The sequence below is a fragment of the Trifolium pratense genome, linkage group LG7 (genome assembly GCF_020283565.1).
Source record: "Trifolium pratense cultivar HEN17-A07 linkage group LG7, ARS_RC_1.1, whole genome shotgun sequence".
Classification (NCBI taxonomy): Eukaryota; Viridiplantae; Streptophyta; class Magnoliopsida; order Fabales; family Fabaceae; genus Trifolium; species Trifolium pratense.
This window is the reverse complement of record NC_060065.1, coordinates 33969054-33988065: the sequence shown is the minus strand read 5'-3', so window position 1 is coordinate 33988065 and position 19012 is coordinate 33969054. Positions and strand designations below refer to the sequence as shown.

General features: G+C 33.0%; 2 protein-coding genes and 1 pseudogene across 7 annotated transcripts; 1 reads left to right on the top strand and 2 right to left on the bottom strand.

Annotated features, from left to right (window-relative positions):
• The first annotated feature begins 1211 nt into the window (after positions 1 to 1211).
• LOC123897175 (pentatricopeptide repeat-containing protein At1g14470) lies at positions 1212 to 5319 on the top strand. Of its 6 annotated transcripts, XM_045947699.1 has the most exons (5): positions 1255 to 3615; positions 3702 to 3901; positions 4000 to 4074; positions 4180 to 4287; positions 5039 to 5319. In XM_045947699.1, exon 1 carries the CDS (start codon positions 1307 to 1309, stop codon positions 3251 to 3253), a length of 1947 nt encoding a protein of 648 aa, XP_045803655.1. In that variant the 5' UTR covers positions 1255 to 1306; the 3' UTR covers positions 3254 to 3615; positions 3702 to 3901; positions 4000 to 4074; positions 4180 to 4287; positions 5039 to 5319. The 6 variants fall into 6 exon arrangements, with proteins under 6 accessions (XP_045803659.1, XP_045803655.1, XP_045803658.1 ...); XM_045947702.1 differs by lacking the exon at positions 5039 to 5319 and having other exon boundaries at positions 4180 to 4732; XM_045947698.1 differs by lacking the exon at positions 5039 to 5319 and having other exon boundaries at positions 4000 to 4098; positions 4180 to 4662.
• Positions 5320 to 5434: 115 nt separating this feature from the next.
• On the bottom strand, positions 5435 to 7133 carry LOC123897177 (probable aspartic proteinase GIP2). Its single transcript, XM_045947704.1, has one exon. It carries the CDS (start codon positions 6921 to 6923, stop codon positions 5637 to 5639), a length of 1287 nt encoding a protein of 428 aa, XP_045803660.1. The 5' UTR covers positions 6924 to 7133; the 3' UTR covers positions 5435 to 5636.
• A 1255-nt stretch (positions 7134 to 8388) lies between these two features.
• Positions 8389 to 15534, bottom strand: LOC123898476 (annotated as a pseudogene).
• Positions 15535 to 19012: the final 3478 nt, after the last annotated feature.

The following is a 19012-nucleotide window of genomic DNA, read 5'->3' as shown; positions in this document are numbered from 1 at the left end:
TTTAATTTTTTTTTACGAAATTTTGATTTTATTTTTTTTGAATATTAGTTAAGAGACTTACTACGTAATATTTAGTATCGTCAAATGAAATTATATTCATTAAAAGAAACCTATAGGAAAAAAGTTTAACTTAAAGTATTTTTTTTTTTTACAAAACTAATAGCAGTTTTTTGTTTACAATGAGTTGAGGATCGAACCCAAAACCTATAACGTAATACCCAAATCCCTCACCATTAGATCAACCATAGCGGCTTAAAACTAATAGCAGTTTAATTATTTGTCAAAAAAATATCAAAACATTAAAAAAAGGATAATGTTAAATGTTACGACATAATATTCCAAGAATATCACGAAGCAATTAAAAGGTGCGCGCCTCCTCTTTGTTTCACTAGTAGACTAGTAGTAATAGTACTCTTCATATTTATATATATTCTTTGGTTACATTCATATTTATATATATTCAAATGAACAAAAGAAAAATCATAAATAATAAAAACACGTTCACAAAGAAAAACATGAAATGTGACCACTTTGAGATTTCTATTAACATTTTTATTTTGTCTAAAGATGTCTATAAGTGTTTGTTTGGTAACATAAATAAACTAATTTATAATTTATTAGATTAATTTATAAACTTATTTGATAAAATAAAATGTGTTCGGCAAAAAGTTTTTTCTTTGAATTTACAAGTTTTTTAGATGATATTTTAAGTAGCTTTTTACCTTATAGCTTATAATTTTTTACCTTTTATTTCAATTTTAACCTTACTATTTTAATCTTATTATTTCTTTATTTTTTAAAAATATAATATTAATAACTACTCACTAATCACGTATTTTGATGTCATTTTATACGTACAACAATTAAATTGTCAAACACTTTAATTTCATTTGATTAGTTTTTCAAGTATTAACTAGCTTTTTATTTATAAAATAATTTATAGTTTAATTTTACCAAATAAAATTTAAAACTATTTTACCGACGATGTATATCTATTAAACTTGTTTATATTAATGTTTTTAAAAATAAATTATAAACTATTTTAACTTATAAAATATCGTTACCTAATAGTAGTAATAAATGCAGAACAGTGAATAGTACTCTTTATATTAATGTGTTAATAAGCTAGCTAGGAATAGTACGTGTTAATAATGCGTTGATTTCACTTGTTCGTGGTATTCGCTAAAGTTGCTCTCGCGACAAATAGCAGTACTCTTAAAAAAATATTGTCAAAAAGTTTTAAAAAGCAAAAGACAAAAGGAACAAAAAACAGGCCTTGTGCATCAGCGTTTCTGCAAGCAGTGGCATGTCACCATTGATCAACAAAAACATAGTAACCAAAATAACTAATCTTCATCATCTTCAACAACTCCATGCACAACTCATCCACCACTCTCTCCACTACCAAAACCAATGGGTAACACTTCTCCTCACCCAATGCACGCGCCTCCATGCACCTTCAACCTACACCTCCCACATTTTCCATCTCACAACACACCCTGATATAAATGTCTTCACCTGCATGCTCAAATACTATTCCCAAATTGGTATTCAAAATCAAACACAATTACAAGTTTCTCTTTTTAAGCATATGCTACAATACAATGATATTAAGCCTGATGCATCATTTTATTCATTTTTTATTAAATCTGTTGGAAAAGAAAGCATTTTGTTTCTTGCCCATGTGTTGAAATCCGGATATGATTGTGATTATTATGTTAGGAATGGGATTTTGGGTGTTTGTGTTAAATGTGGATTTATTGAGTTTGCGAGGAAACTGTTTGATGAAATGTCTGATAGAACTGTTGCGGATTGGAATGTGATGATTTCTGGATATTGGAAGTGTGGGAATGAAGTGGAAGCGAGTAATGTTTTTCGTATGATGGGTGAGCGGGGAATAAGTAGGAATGTTATTACTTGGACTGCGATGATTACTGGGTATGCAAAGAAGGGGGATTTGAAGATTGCAAGGAAGTATTTTGATAAAATGCCGGAAAGAAGTGTGGTATCTTGGAATGCAATGTTATCTGGGTATGCTCAAGGGGGAGAACCACATGAGGGTCTGAGATTGTTTCATGACATGCTTAGCTTTGGAAATGTCGAACCGGACCAAACAACGTGGGTAACTGTCTTATCGTCTTGTTCATCTATTGGTGACCCTTGTCTTGCAGAGTTGATTTTTGAAAAGCTAGATGAAAGAGTGGGTTTCCGCTCGAATTATTTTGTCAAGACAGCTCTGCTTGATATGCATGCGAAATGTGGGAACCTTGAGGCAGCACACAAGATTTTCGAGCAATTGGGTGTGTATAAGTATAGGAGTTCTGTTCCGTGGAATGCCATGATTAGTGCCTATGCAAGAGTAGGGGATTTATCTTATGCAAGACAACTCTTTGATAAGATGCCACAGCGAGATACCGTCACATGGAATTCGATGATTGCTGGTTATACTCAAAATGGTGAGTCATTCATGGCGATCAAGCTGTTCCAAGAAATGATCTCTAGTGAAGATTCAAAGCCAGATGAGGTGACTATGGTGAGTGTTTTTTCTGCTTGTGGACACCTTGGAGAACTAGGTTTTGGTAATTGGGCTCTGAGCATCCTCAAAGAAAATAACATCCGCATTAGCATTTCAGGATACAACGCTTTGATTTACATGTACTCAAGATGTGGGAGCATGCAAGATGCTGCATTAATATTTCAAGAAATGGAAACAAGAGATTTAGTTTCCTATAACACACTGATTTCCGGGTTTGCAGAGCATGGGCATGGAATGGAAAGCATCAAGCTACTCGAAAATATGAAAAAAGACGGTATTGAACCGGACCGCATAACATATATTTCCGTACTAACTGCATGCAGTCATGCCGGATTATTGGATGAAGGTCAAAAAGTTTTTGAATCAATCAAATTTCCTGATGTGGACCACTATGCTTGTATGATTGATATGCTTGGTCGAGTTGGTAGATTAGAAGAAGCTATGAAATTGATTCAAAGCATGCCAATGGAACCACATGCAGGAATCTATGGATCTCTTTTAAATGCTACTAGCATTCATAAACGAGTGGAACTCGGGGAGCTTGTTGCAGCTAAACTGTTCAAGGTTGAGCCACGTAATTCTGGAAATTACATGTTGCTCGCTAACATGTATGCTTTGGCTGGTAGATGGAAGGATGTTGACAAAGTTAGGGATACAATGACAAAACATGGAGTGAAGAAGACAACCGGCTGGAGCTGGTTGGAGCATAACTCATAAGTTTGTTGGTTGCCGGGATGTGAGTGTGTGTTTGTAGAGACAGGTCATAGCTCCAACAAAATTACAGTTCACCGGTTCTCATCTATGCCGCTTATAGTGTTAACCTTTAAGCCACGGAATACACTTTGAATAAACCCAATTGAAATATTTAACGGAAGTTTTTGGAGGTGAGCCAACCAAAACAGTATACTTTGTACTTTTTCTGTTAAATGCATGTTACTATGCGTTGACACACAGAGAAGAACACAGGACAAAACAATGATTCCAATTGTGATGGAGAAGCAGGAATATGTTGGTTTATATTCAATAATCAATATCATACTATTACTCTGTCAACTTTCAAGTCAATGGTTGAATAAATGGTATTTTATTTATTTTTAATATGATAGCATGCTTTGATTTAATTTACATGTGATTTTTATTCACTGGATGTGTATTCATCATGCAGATTATTCGAATGTGAGTAGTGACTAGTGAGAGTATGGAAAAAAGAATGTCCCTGGATCCTGAAGAAGAACTAGTTGCTATTGGGCCTTCAACTCAAGAGACCCAGAATATTAATAGCGACAAGTGAATATTGGAAAATATGTTTCCAATCTTTCTAAGTCTCCTTCATACTGTGACAATAAGAGTGATTATTCGTCTATGGTCGGTTGCCCTGCTTGTTTAATGCCATTGCTTTCACATGCTTATTTTTTATGCGAGAAATTGTGGTTGGTGTTTGCTGATTGAAAGTTTGCTTGTAGTGGCAAACATGTCGGATTTCTTTTATGCTTTACGACTGGAATCCTGCAGAATTTCCTAGAAGGCTGCGACTCCAAGTATTTTAAAGCATTTTTCTTCCAGTTTAGTATTTTGACTGTGGCAAGATTTTCAGCCATCTACAGGTTAGTGACTGATTAACAAGGAGTCATATGTTTTTGCAGATATTCCAATGGTTGGCAAATATGCCTGTGGAACTGGAGTGATGTATCCGCCCTGTGTGTGCAGTCTTGACAATTTTTATTGCAGTGCCAAATATTATGTGGATAAATGTAAGGGTTCGACTTGATGTTCTTTAAATTATAGTTCTAGTACCGTATCTTTAGTGGTCGTTAAGTAAAATGAATGCTTTCTTGTTACCGGTTAATGCCCCGTATTAGACTTGTTATGCTCGTTCCCGTGGTTGCTAGTTTTGCAATATTGAGATGTTTGATTGTGCTCTAATTAATTGTGTGCTAGCAGTGGCACCACTCTAATTCATCTGAATGGCATGATCTTCCATGTCATGAAAATTTTGTTTCTGTTTCATTTGTTACTTTTGGTTCACTCTTCCCCTAAACTATTTGAGTTGTTTTTCTTGAAGGGTGGTAGAACCTGGTCCTTTAGTTATGATAACCTTTTTAGTGTGTTGATCCTCCATCTCAGATATATGCATTGTGTTACTGATTCTTATGAAACAAATTGAACAATTGATTCTTTAATTGTACATGTTTAATTAATACAGGTCTTTGTTATTTTGAGTTATAGGTGTATTTGTTAAGGAACTAAATGTGAAAATATAATCTTTAAATAATGAATTCAATACCTTAAAATATGATAAGTTATAAGCTCAAAAGCTAATTGAAATAGCGTCTGAAAAAAGCTACAAGCTAGTAAAATAAACTAAAAGTTCGTGATAACATGCCGGTTACCAAACAAGGCTTATGAGCTTATAAGTTAGCTTATTGTCATTCCCAAAGAGAGCCTTACTAGTATTAGCATAACCCTTTTTTAAATTACCTAAATACGTTTCAATGATTACAGATGGAAGTGGTGACAAAGGTTGGGAGCTGGATTTGCTGTAGTGAATTCATGCAGTTTGCCGTAGTAGTGAATCCGGCCATCCATATGTGATCCACTGGTTCTGATTAAACAATTTTTTTTTTTATTACTTTTAAATAGTATGAGATCTCGGCCGTTATATTTTAATTGAACGGTCTAAATCAGTTACTGCGTTGACGTAATAACTGTGTTATATCCAATCCCCAAAAGTTGAGGTAAACATACAAGCACCTAGCCACCTAGCCATAACAATTATTACTTCATTTGTCTTTTTTATATATTGGTAAACAAAAAATTGGTCGAAGTAGGTTATAAGTTATGTGAATAATGTATTTTAAGACGGCGTATGAATCATTCAATAAAAAACACAGTTATCAATTTTCTTAACTACAATTACTACATCATATAAATAAGAAGCATTACATCATATGTAGTGTCAAATAAATTGACAAAACAATTTTATTTTACACAACAATACAAACAAAAGCCGAGAAAAGTATGAAATAGAAGCATCAACATTCAATGTGACCAATCTAAATGCTTAAAAAATAAGCCTATGCCAATAATTCAAGATTATGATTTAGGAACAGCTTGCATTGTGAACCAAAAGTGAGGAACTAAAGCTCAATTTTGAAGAAGCCAAATCAAACACCAAAAGATTGTCCTCCAATTGATGTCCACCAATGACAATTGAAGCTTTTACAAATGACATCTTTGGCTCTGTCCCTCCATCAACAAATGCCAAACATGCTACATTCTTCTTTACATTAACCATCAAATTGGTTTCATGAATAGTCCACTGCACTCCTCCTTGAAGCTCAAGATCAATTCTTGGCACAGAATTTCCAATGCTAGTTGAGTCAAAACATGCCTCAAATGGTGCCACTGATGCTACTCTCTTTAGTTTTCTATCTGAGGCCTTCTTGAGAAAATCACGAATAAACGGCTTGTACACAGAACTTTGCAATTCAGTGAAAGGAATCAAGGTACTAATTTTGGTGCCACCATTTCCCTTTTTGTCAATAGACAACAAAGAAGGTTTCAAGTTCAAATCATTGCCATCAATCTTAATAGCTTTCACATCAATAAAATATTCATCTGAAGGAACACCTTTAACAGAAACGGAACCTGTTGAAACAGGATTAACAATGAGTGGTGTAGTTTGAACAAATTTGGAAAGTTCCTTAAAAGGGTCACCACTAACTGATCCAACAAGCAAGTTAGTGAAACCTTGTTTGTTTGAAGAAGGTAAACATAGAGAAAATTTGGGTGGTAACTTGTTTTTCAAGGCAAGTTGTATTGGTAATGAAAAGTTTGATCTTGAAAGACCAATAATTCCATTAGTGTTTTTTGGTAAACCATTGAGTGGTGATTCATCTCCAGTGAATGATGGAAAACCATCAACATCAATGCAACTAGAAAGTAAACCAGAAACTTGGTTTTGAGAAATGAATAAGATATCTTCACCAAGTCCACCACTAAATATGAATTTGGCTAATGAGTTGAATGCTGTACCAGGACATGTATTATTTGTGCAGCCTGGTTTGAATGGACCATTGCAACCAATACATGCAACATCTGGACATTGTTTTGAGCCACATGCAATAGGAATGTAAGATGATGAATTGTAATTAGTATCACAGTTATACCAAAGATTTTCTCCTGCAAGATCAATGGCTAGATTGAAGTTTTTTCTAGGAGTTCCTATACCAAGTGATGTATAGAATAGATTGGTTGAAGGGTCTTTGTTTATAGGGAGAATGAAAGGGTGTGGTTTTGTGTTAGGAGTTTGAGGTGCTGATAAGCAAGAAAGTGAGAAAAGGGATAGTGAAAGAAGGAGAAAATAGATTATGACAGAAGAAGCCATTGTTAATGGTATTGTTGGTGTGTTTGGATCATAGATTTAAGGTATGCTTTTATAGACATTATGGATGATAAGGAGGTGTTGGTTTTGAGCATATTGTTTATGACTATAGTTTGACCACCGTACATAATAATATGATAATAAGTGATTTTGTCAAATTGGATGGCTATAGAGAAAGGATGATGATCATTTATTATCTTTATCCTTGACGATGGCTATATGACTTTTATTTTTATCCTAGCTGGATATATGATATGATATGACTATGGGTATATGTTGTTGACTTTAAAAAATAAAATAATGAAAGGTTTGTTTTTCTTTAAATTCTTCTTTTTCTGTTGGGGTAAACCGAGTATCCTCTCGAGTCTTGTGAAACTTAAATGGATGACAAACTCTTCTTAAGAGTTTTAACAATATTGTCTGCTCAAGTCAGATATCGAACTCAGAACATTAGTTAAACTAGAAGAAACTCGTATCATCACATCTATGTATTCCGAACTTTTGAGTTTCCTATTAGCTCCTTTGAAGAATTGTTGATAATTTATCCAACATATAAAAATTACAATATGTAAGCAAATTTGCAAGTGGGATAAAAATTAATTTGTGATTACCACTTATTAATTCTATTATTGGATAAGTTATCACAATTCTTCAAGGATTTTGATGTCTTAGACTTAGCGTTTACGCCACTAAACTTGATTCTTTGACACTAAACTTAAGTTCAAACATTATAAATTGATGAGAATCAATTTAATATAGATGATCTAAACATCAATCAATTTATCTAAACTCATCTTTAAACAAAACTTATTCTATTAAATTCAATTCTATCAATCAACATTAAAAAATACTATGCATTAACATAGCTGTCAGCTGTTGCTTTGTCTGGTTGGCATTGTTGACTTTCTGTACATATGTCCCTTCACTTGACACAAGTTGCTTGAAGCCGTTGAACTACACGAATGTCCTTCCTTCCAATCCGTGTAATGATATCATATCAGCATTAGTTGTCTAATTTATATATGCGATTTAATAAGTTTAATTTTGGCATATTACTGTACAAGCAAACAATTGTTTTTATGGTGATTAACATTTTATTTAAGCGCAATTAATTTTTTATATTTCATATAAAAAATAAGTTAAATTTACTAAGTGTCATTTTTGTTATTTAGTGAAAAAACAAATTCAACTTTTTGCATTAAATTATTTTTAATTGAATGAATATTACTATAGAAATAGAAATATTAATAGCATGTTTAAGGAGTTATAAGGTTGATTTGGTAGCTAAGATGAAAGAGTTAAGAAATTGAGTGATAAGTATGATCAAGCAAAAATTTACTATATTTAACCAAAAAAACTAACTATTAAAATACAAACATTGACAAACATTGTCGATGATCTATCAGCGTAAATAGATTTACTTTCAGATAAAATGTGTTTGCATGCTTTCCTTTTAATCATTGTTGAATTTTTGCCAACAAAAATCAATCTAACATTTCATTACTAACTGATACAACATTCTTTTGGTACAAATACAATGGAAAGAAACAAGAACAAAGAGAGGTGGTGGGACACAAGTCTAGAATAATGTACCAAAATTTTATGAAAACCAAAGTTACATCAAGATACATAGAAATGCACCGGCTAAGCGAAAATAATAATACCTCATCAAAAAGCTACTTAGACAAATAATTGGATTTTGCTCAGCAAGCCACCATAATATGTCATCTCTACTCGTCGGTTACGCATCCACTAGAAGCTGATTTCACATTTTTGATATACTGGAACCAGAAAGACAATAGATTTGCTTAGAACAATGGAAGGATTGACTAGAAACAAAGTTACCTCATTTTAGATTATCCACAAGTTGCTGGTATGTGTATTTTCAATGTGGATCTCTGCAACGGTCACAAGGTGCAGCCTATTGCAGAGCAATTGGTTTAAGAGAACGAAAATAAAGACAATTTTCTCTCATTTAACTCAATGGCTCTGTCGTTGCACCATGCGGCTGCTGCAGATGATCCATTCTCAATTAACTGATAACTTGGAGAACTAAATTTTCACAATGCCACAATGGTATTGATTATAGCATAAGAAACAAAAAGTAATAAAAACTTGGTAAAAATATTTAAACATAATCTTCTTTAGGAGTTTTTGGTCTCATACCTTGTAAAGAACACCTTGGTTAGCTTTGTATGGTGGAGCAGTCCATTTCTCTGCGTGCCTGCATCTCCTCGTCTGAAACTAAAACATCAATTCTCTTGTTCTTAACATCAACGTTGATAACATCTCCATTTTGAACCAAACCAATTGGACCACCTTCCTATAAAATCAAGCCAGTAAAATATTATTGGTTAGCTACATGAAACTACAGTTTTGATTTTCCTAATCTCCATAAACTAGTAAATCATGAACATGTCACAGAAGAAATCGAAAATAAAAGCACGACGGTCATAACCTCTTCCCCATGGTGAAGTTTAAATCCAATTTTCTTGAAGAAAACTTTTCAAGTTCTCACTTCCTTGAGTATATTTGCTTTCTATTTTTTCTATTTTATAATTAAAAACAACAAAAGGAGTAAACTTGTTCATAGTAAAGCATCATTATCTTCAACAGTTACAAACCAGTATGCTAAACTCACACGGTTACACACTCACGCTCACTACAGTAGATTAAAAATGCATTCAAGTGCAGTTAAAGCAGTTTTCTAAATAGAAAACCATGGTCACAAACTCACAAGTCAATTTACTTGTCTTAATGAATTTCAAGAGGATAAAGAGTAAAACATGCAGAACCCATTGTTTTAGTCACTTTAAAATAGGATCCCCCGCATGACATTTAATACGGTATTGCTGAGGCATATTAATTTCCACTATAGTTTCTTCAGTTAAATCTTAAATACATTTCCCTTAATGATTATGTTCATACTGCAACATCATTGCTAAGGAATTCAACAGCAGACAACCATTTGGACCATGCTAGATTGCTTTTAAAGAACCAAACCAGCTGGTTTTATGAAAACTGAAATCGACAGTACTCCATGAGCATTCCTCACATAAGATAATTAAATGCATACTCCAATACCATTTGACCAAATCTAAAGATTGCAGTTCACATTTGATGCATCTGAATATATATTTAGCATACTATAGCAGAGTACTAAAATGTTTGAAAAGCAATGCCAATTCACCTGTGCTTCGGGGCAAATATGACCAACCACGAACCCATGTGAACCTCCTGAAAATCTTCCGTCAGTCAATAAAGCAACATCCTGCAGCATCGAAAGACAGTATCTTTAAGAAATTTCACTTCATCATGGTTTTCAAAGCTTAAAAAATGGCATATGCATATAAGGGTAAAAAAAATATAAAAAGAAAGGTTCATGTTTATTGTGTTTCTAATATATAGCAAAACTAAAATAGAAGTATAAAATTTGTGAAAGTCTATTAGGTCAAATCATAGTAAAAATAGACAAAACCCAGTTACAAACTAAGTAAATAGATAAATATGAGGATACACTTATACACACTGAGACATACCTTTCCAAGCCCTGCTCCCATTATTGCACTTGTTGGTGTTAACATCTCAGGCATTCCAGGACCACCTTTAGGCCCCTCTCCCCTAATTATAACCACTTTTCCCTGAAATGGTGAATTTCATACAAAGGAAATCAATAAGATTTTCATTCAGTTGCCTTTTACTGTGGTTATATCTGTCAAAAAGAAATCAATACAGTGACAAGGTTGTGAAATAGCAGCAAATCGAACTAAATTCACAGTTAGCTCAAAAAGAAACTATGTAGTTTGATAAGGAAACATTATTGTATGAATTTTCTTGCGCATAAGGTAAGTCTAAATCCATAAAAAGTACAAGGTATGTATAAGTTTTGTTAAGCATGACAAATGGGAAACTGGATAGAAAAATAGTATATATTTTTCTATGTATACAGGAACAGGTACCCATGTGAACAGGTATTTTTGCCAGCCACATTAATGAACCATGTCTAATGGTAGAAATCCAAATCATGTTATTGAATTGAGATTCAAATAATGAATATTTGGCTGATTCTGTAACTTTTTAAAAAAATGCAAAAACACCCCCTAATTGGCATTTTAGAAACCAGGTCGAATTACCGTGCCTGTTTCAACACAGCACCCACAACAAAGTGGGAGTTGTGATTCAGAGTTGTGATTCATTAAAATGAACCGAGATTCCTGTTGTGTTTTATGTCAAAAGTAAATCCAAGAAAATATAATTTGCAAAAAAAAGTACAGAAGCACCGCCCTCTTGAAGATGCCCAGTAAGCACATATAGCACCAAAATGAAAGGATAAGAGACCAAAGTTGACGACTGGTGTAAAACTATAGTTATAGTTAAATCTTTTGTAGCTCACATTATGTTCTCACACTAGTCATGACCTCATAATACATATCTTTAATTGCTAAAGTGTATACAATACAGACTCTTTTTTATCTTACAGTCTTAAACGAAATATCTCTAGGAATCCTATGATGTGTATTTTCCAACTCAATAAAAACGTGTAAATATTCTTTCCCATTCTCCAATAGTCTTAGCAGCTTTGTTCTACTCTACAAACTTCCGAGGCTTCCACTATACCAAGTGATTTCTACGTCATTTTGCTACAACGATACCCAACCCACTTTCTCATTCACTAACTAAGACTCTGATTAACTTGGCCCTAACAATTTGAATTTAACATATGTTGATTATTTTTTCTAGCACATATTAACTAGTAAACCTATCAAAGATATCAATTCTTGACACTTCATTCAAACATCAGTCTTGAATCACTTGACAATAAGCACTGTCCATATGCATATACTCCATATTAAATAAGAAATACCTTAAAACTCAAAGGATCCTCTGAAATGGCAGCAATCATTGCCTCCTCTCCTTCAAAAACAAGTGCTTGACCAGTAGAACAATCCATGTTAACAATAAGTCGTGTTATGGACAATTATGTGGGATTGAAGTACACTTTTTTTATAACTCCAAGAAAACAGCACGAGAAGGTTCACCAGAGAAGTACAAGCCCTCCTTTCCAGTAATTTTAGCAACAGAACCCTCCGGTGCAAGGTTCCCATATAGGATTTGAATGTGAGCTGTCTTCTTGATGGGATTTTCAATTGGCCTTATTATTTCCTGAATCACATAGAAAACTTGTAGTTTATATCATGTGGTCAATTTATTAAAAAACAAGCAGTTACAGTTTGGGAGCTTTACATAACAATATGATAACATGTAATAGAAATAGCAAGCTCATACCTGCCCTTTGGACAAAGGAGGGAAAAGCTCTGCATTTTCAGCAAGGGTCTTTCCAGTGACTAGAGAGGAGGAATATGCATGTTAGCGATGTGTATGTTTTTTGGTAAAAAAAATTACTACTATGTTATTAGCACACAAAGGCAAGTAGAATATCAGTCAAACAGTCACCATCTAAAAAGCCTTGCTCAAGAAGGTAGCGGATAACTCCAGGGGTCCCTCCAATCTATCAAAAATAGAAAAGAAAAAGAGGACTTCATGCATGATTAACAATGATGATTAAAATAGCATAAACACGGAAAGCATGGCCAGAAAAAATAATGACAATAATAAAATAAATTTAACATAATAATAATAGAGGGAATGTATTGGGGTTAACGAAAAGTTTAAATGCATACCTTATGAACATCTTCCATAACATATTTCCCGCTGGGTTTAAGATCAGCAATGAAAGGAACTGCATCACTAACCCTCTGAAAATCATCAAGAGTCAAATCAATGCCAACAGACCTGCAAAATTCATTACATGAGATTTCTCTGAAGATTACGTATATCAATGGGCTCTGCAACTAAAGTTGTACTCACTTGGCAATAGCTATTAAATGCAACACAGCATTGGTAGATCCACCAAGTGCCATAACTATAACCATTGCATTACGTAGTGATTTGCGAGTGATGATATCTCGGGGCTTCAAGTCCATCTTCAATAACTCAAGAAGATATTTACCAGCTAACCGATACTCGTCCAACTTTAGTGGATCCTCGGCAGGAGTAGATGAGCTACGGAAAACAACTCATGAAAATAAGAACACTAAAAAAGGACAACCATAAAAATCTACACACGTACTTACCTATATGGAAGAGACATTCCCATAGCTTCTATTGCAGAATCCATGGTATTGGCTGTATACATTCCACCACAAGCCCCAGCACCAGGGCAAGAGTTGCGGATAACATTTTGTCTGTGCTCATCACTAATGGATCCACTCACATATTCTCCATAGATCTGAAGGAAGACCAAAAATAAATTAAACATTAATAATAATAATAATAATAATAATAATAACAATAATAATAATAATAATAATAATAAGAGTAGCATAACCCTGAGGACACAAATTCAATTATTAATACACAGGGAAAACAAATTTCTATTATGGACTAATATTTCAAACATGAACAATAACCATTTTCTTCATTCTGTTTAATAAGTAGGCTTCTTTGGTTCATATTTCCATTTTTCACTTTTAATCACAAAAATACCACCTTTTCCAATATAAACCTTGGGGGGGGGGGGGGGGGGGGGCAAACGAAGTTAAAACAATGTAGCACTATTGAAAAGAAAAAAATTAAAACGTTTTGTAAAACCAAACATTCATCAAGTGTGAAGAGCTAGGAGAGCTCTTTTTTAAGTCTACTCTATCTAAGATTAACAGATGGGACAATGGTTTCTCGTACCTGAAAGGCAGACACTATGTCGAACGAATCACCCTGAAAGTGACCAGGCTGGGAAAAAACAAAAACAAAATAAAGATCAATAAATATACTAGGTTTGGAAGTTGAAAGTTGAAACCACATTTCAACAACAGCAACAACTTCCATAATTTTCAATACAGAAATAAGCAATCAGTAATTATAATACCTGCACAAATGCCACATGAAAGGAACATACAGCATGAGTAATTAAAACATACAATGCAAAATATAAGGCAATGGCTTTAACTCCACTTCTCTAATAACCAAATATCCCCTTATGTACATCAATTTTATTTTATTCAAGGGATTCAAACTCAAGTAAGTTTTAACAAATTCATATACCACCTGCAAAAGTGGTATGAATGGTATGATCAAATTCAAACAAAATCATATTCAATTATTCACTGTCTTAATTTATGTTAAGTCCAACCCTACAACCCTTACTTCATAGAAATCATAAACAAAATCCACTTACTATTAAAAAATAACCACACAATCAACCCTTCCTACATATTTACTACCAGATAACTTCAGTAACAAATCAACCCTTCCTGCATATGATATACATTACATTTTGACACAAATTAAAGTTTGATTTTTAAAAACTATCAGTGTAAAAACCTTTACACTGCCAACATATCACAACCAATCATATGTATAACTTTAGAATTAGTTACGATTAAAGTCGGACGTTTTAATTATCTAACAATTAAGATTAATCGAAAGTGTAACTTTTTTTTACGCCAACAGTGTAAGAAGTATATAGACTAAAGTCAAATGTTTTTAGTTTTTAATTATCTGACGATTATGATTGATTGGCGGTGTAAATTTTTTCTACACTAACGGTATATATGCACTAAATCATAAATGATTATCATCCCATTAATTCAGTAATTTCAACAAAACAATTGAACCACCATAAACCATAATACTCGGTCTATTAAGCCGTCCCATTGCAATGATTGTACCTGGCATCTATAAAACTATAATTAGATACATACATAACAACATCACAACAACAAAATCAAAATTCGAAAATTGGATAAAAGGTCTTACATTTTTATCACAACCAGGTATTGAGATATTACCATCATACCACTGAGCAGCCATAACAGTCTCAATACTATCAGCAATAAACTATAACACATTCCTCTAGTCCCCATTGAAATAGCATCACTAACACCAATAGTATTAAAACCGAAACGGAATCATACCAGCTTCAGCAACACCTTCTTTAACAGCTTCAGAGAGATGAAGAAGATGCATATTACAAGTAATTCCTTCATATCAAACAGATGAAACACCAACTTGAGGTTTTTTCATGTCATCTGTAGAAAGACCAACGCCATAGAGAATAGCTTGTGATGCACCTTGTGATTTTGGTTCGGTGATTCGGGAACTGTATTTGTTGAGTTTAGGTTGGGTTGATTGGGGAGGAGAGGGATTGGTTGCGACGGAAGCTTTTACGATGCGGCGAGATGGGAGGTGGGAATGAGTGGGGAGAATGGGAGTGTAGGTTGGAGAGAAGAGTGTTGACTGCATTTTTGGGTGAAGACGGCGGAGATGACGGTGGAGATTGGTGGAAACGGCGGAGGAGTGAAATGAAGAGGGTTTAGAGGAAGAAGATGGGTTTAGGAGTAAGTAAGGGTAGCGACTGTGTAACTAATTGATGTCCAAACAGGTAAACAGATTCAACCACCGGCAATGATAGTTTGAAACTAGATAAAAGTTTGTTGGCTTCCATCTGGACATGTCATTCTCATTTGGTCCAACTTAGTGTGTAGCTCTATCGGTCCCTTCGTCGTCTATCGAGAGAAAATAGAGAACTTTGTTTTCACATCGTCATCGTTTTGTAGCTTCATGTTGGTGAACAACACGGTTCTGTTTGAGCAGATTTCTACTCATATATTGTTTGTTGTTTCAAATGCCAATTTATTTTATTTGATTAGCTTTTTTATTTTATGTTATTTTATTTTAATTTTTAGGAATTTCTTTTGAAGCATAATGGTGTGGTTTTATTTACGGACTTACTCTAGAGATTTGTGATATGGTTTTTTGTGTTTTTGTATTGCGGAATTTGGTGAGATATGAATTTAGGGAGAAAACTCTCCTATAATATAGGGTTATATGAAGAATACTAAAATTCTTGTTTTATTCATTATGTTTATGGCTCTATATATAGAGCTACATAAAAAACAAATCATATATTTTTAAAACAAAACTAATCCTATAATAAATTCTAAACAAATCTTAAATATTCTAAATAGAAATATAAATCATAAAACCTAATATTATCATATTTTAAATATAAATCTAAATAATATTTAAATTTAAGATCTTCAGAAGATATTTAGGCATATTATTCTCAACACTCCTCCTTGACTGAATATCTTTTGTGCGTATCCAATCTGAGCTTCTTGAAAAATTATTCTTCTTGTTTTGATTCTTCTTCTTATCACAAGCTTTAGCATCTTTGTGCCTTGTGGACTTCATGGTAGAAACATTGCATTTGTTATGACTTTTAGGTGATTTTTCACAAGCATATTTATTCTCCTCCTTAACTTGAAATTTCTTCAAAATACCTGAATCTTCGCGATCTTCTTTGAATTTAAGTTCTTTTTTCTCTTCAATAATATGATCATTCTTCATTAAATCTAAAACAAATCTTTTGCCTTTAATCTGAAATGTGATCACTTCCTTATTGTTTTGATCCTTAATCACACAACTTTTATGTTCAAATATCACTTTATAATTTTTCTCCAACAACTGAGCAACACTTAAAAGATTCTGATTAATTTCAGGAACATATAAAACATTGGAAATTTGTTTCATACCTGCATGAGTTTTAATTGAAATTGTTCCAATGCCTTCTACTGCAATTTGTTCTCCATTCCCAATTCTGACTTTGGAAATAGAAGTTTTATTGAGCTCTTTGAAAAGATCTCGATCATAAGTCATATGGTTTGTGCAACCACTGTCAATGAGCCATTCTTTTGACGGTTTGTTGGTTGTAAAACCTGAGATTGCAAGTAGTAGTTCCTGGTCTTCTTCATATTGTTCATGAGCAATGTTAACATCTCCTTGTTGTTGTTGTGATGTGCATACCTTCATCATATGACCTAATTTACCACATTTTTCACATTTTGCATCTGGCCTCCACCAACAATTCTTTGGTGAGTGATTATCCTTTTTGCAATGAGGACATGGTTTGTGTTGGTATTTCTTTCCAAAACCTTTTGCTAGACATATACCATCTATAGTTATTTCTTCCCTCATAAGTCTTCTTTGTTCTTGTGCATGCAATGCATGTAACACTTCTGGCAGAGTGATTTTACTCAAATCTTTTGTGTTCTCCAAGGCGGCTATAGAGGCTTCATATCTTTCAGGTACCGTTACAAGGAGTTTTTCCACAATTCTGGAATCAGAAAATTGAGTGCCTAGTAATCGTACCTTATTAGCAATACCCAATAATTTATCAGTGTATGTCTTGATTGTTTCATCCTCCTTCATTCTTTGCAACTCGAACTCTCTCAATAAATTCATAACTTGCATGCTTCGAATCCTTTCATCTCCTTTATATTCTTCTTTTAGGTAATCCCAAATTTCTTTTGGTGTTTTGAGAGTCATGATTTTAATAAAGACGGTTTGTGAGACACTTGCAAACAAACAAGTCTTTGCCTTTGCCCTCTTGGTTTTTCTTTCTTTATGAGTTTTCATCTGTTCTGCTGTGGGATCTTTTGGTAACGAAGAAACATCGTAATCATCCTCCACAGTTTTCGATAGATCTAGAGCATCTAAGAATGCCTCCATTCTCACCGCCCAAAGATCATAGTCTTCTCCATCAAAGATCGGAGGAGCAACCTTTGAAAAATCCATCTTCACAGGTCCTTATGAACGTTGGCTCGGATGCCACTGATATGGTTTTTTGTGTTTTTGTATTGCGGAATTTGGTGAGATGTGAATTTAGGGAGAAAACTCTCCTATAATATAGGGTTATATGAAGAATACTAAAATTCTTGTTTTATTCATTATGCTTATGGCTCTATATATAGAGCTACATAAAAAACAAATCATATATTTTTAAAACAAAACTAATCCTATAATAAATTCTAAACAAATCTTAAATATTCTAAATAGAAATATAAATCATAAAACCTAATATTATCATATTTTAAATATAAATCTAAATAATATTTAAATCTAAGATCTTCAGAAGATATTTAGGCATATTATTCTCAACAATTTGCACATCACTTCTACCCTTGGTAATATTAAAATTCTGGTTCTCTCGAATGAATTTTGTTTATTGATAAAATAAGATGTTAATTAAGGGTTTTTGCTCTATTATTAATATTTTCCAGTAAATTTGGTTGGTATTTCAGTTTATATTTTTGGATGGCTCTTGACAGTTTCTACTGGGAATACAGTAAGATGTTAAATCTTGCTCAGGATTTTTTATGTTTACTTATTATTAACTATTTTCTATTAAGATTTGTTATTAAGTATACACTATGTATTTGCACCTTTTAGCTGATTGTCAAACACAAAACAAATGCTTTTATACAAAATATACACAAGACAGATTTTATACTTAGCTAAACAAGGGTGTTTTGTTCTATTTTAAAATGGTCATGCTATGATGCTACTAGATTTGTACAATATCTAAGTTGCAAATGGTACAAACTATACCCGCGTGTTTTGTTTCTTGCTTCTTTTTCTTCATGCTATTGAAAAGAATTTTGTTCTTTTTACTGGATCTAATTTACATATATCTTGATTTTTTAGTTTATGTTGCTATCATAGAAAAGCATTTAAAAGGTATGCTTCAATCATACTGTATAATTTTCTCCTATTCTTTTATGTATCGTACGTAAATCGTTGATCTTCATCTCCTCCTCTTTTTAATTGAGTGCCCTTTTTTATTTTATAGATATTTGTGACTATTAATCGGGTTGTTCTACAATTTCTTTTGTCTTTATGTTTCTTAAACTTTTTCTTTTTATTTTATTCTTATTTCGTTTTCTTCTTTTTTTTCCAGGTATGTTAACATAAATAAAATTACGAAGAGAAAGAAGATTTGCATGCGTGTTTTCAATCTCAAAAACACTTTGAGATATGTCAGAGTTGAGAAAAACAATTATTCATGAATTATTAATGTGAATTTTGGTGTTATTTTATATTTTTTAGATTTTTTTTTTTCTATATAATTCGTCGGATATATCTAATGGCATGCGTATGTGGTTGATAGATTGATGTAGAGACTTTGGAAAATACTATTTTTTAATTTTTTTTTTATATTTAAAATTTAGGGTGAAGGAATGATGCCCCAATCC

Excerpts from the sequence above, each read along its gene's own strand:
- LOC123897175 (XM_045947699.1), top strand. The coding sequence starts at position 1,307 with ATGTCACCATTGATCAACAAAAACATAGTAACCAAAATAACTAATCTT.
- LOC123897177 (XM_045947704.1), bottom strand. The coding sequence starts at position 6,923 with ATGGCTTCTTCTGTCATAATCTATTTTCTCCTTCTTTCACTATCCCTT.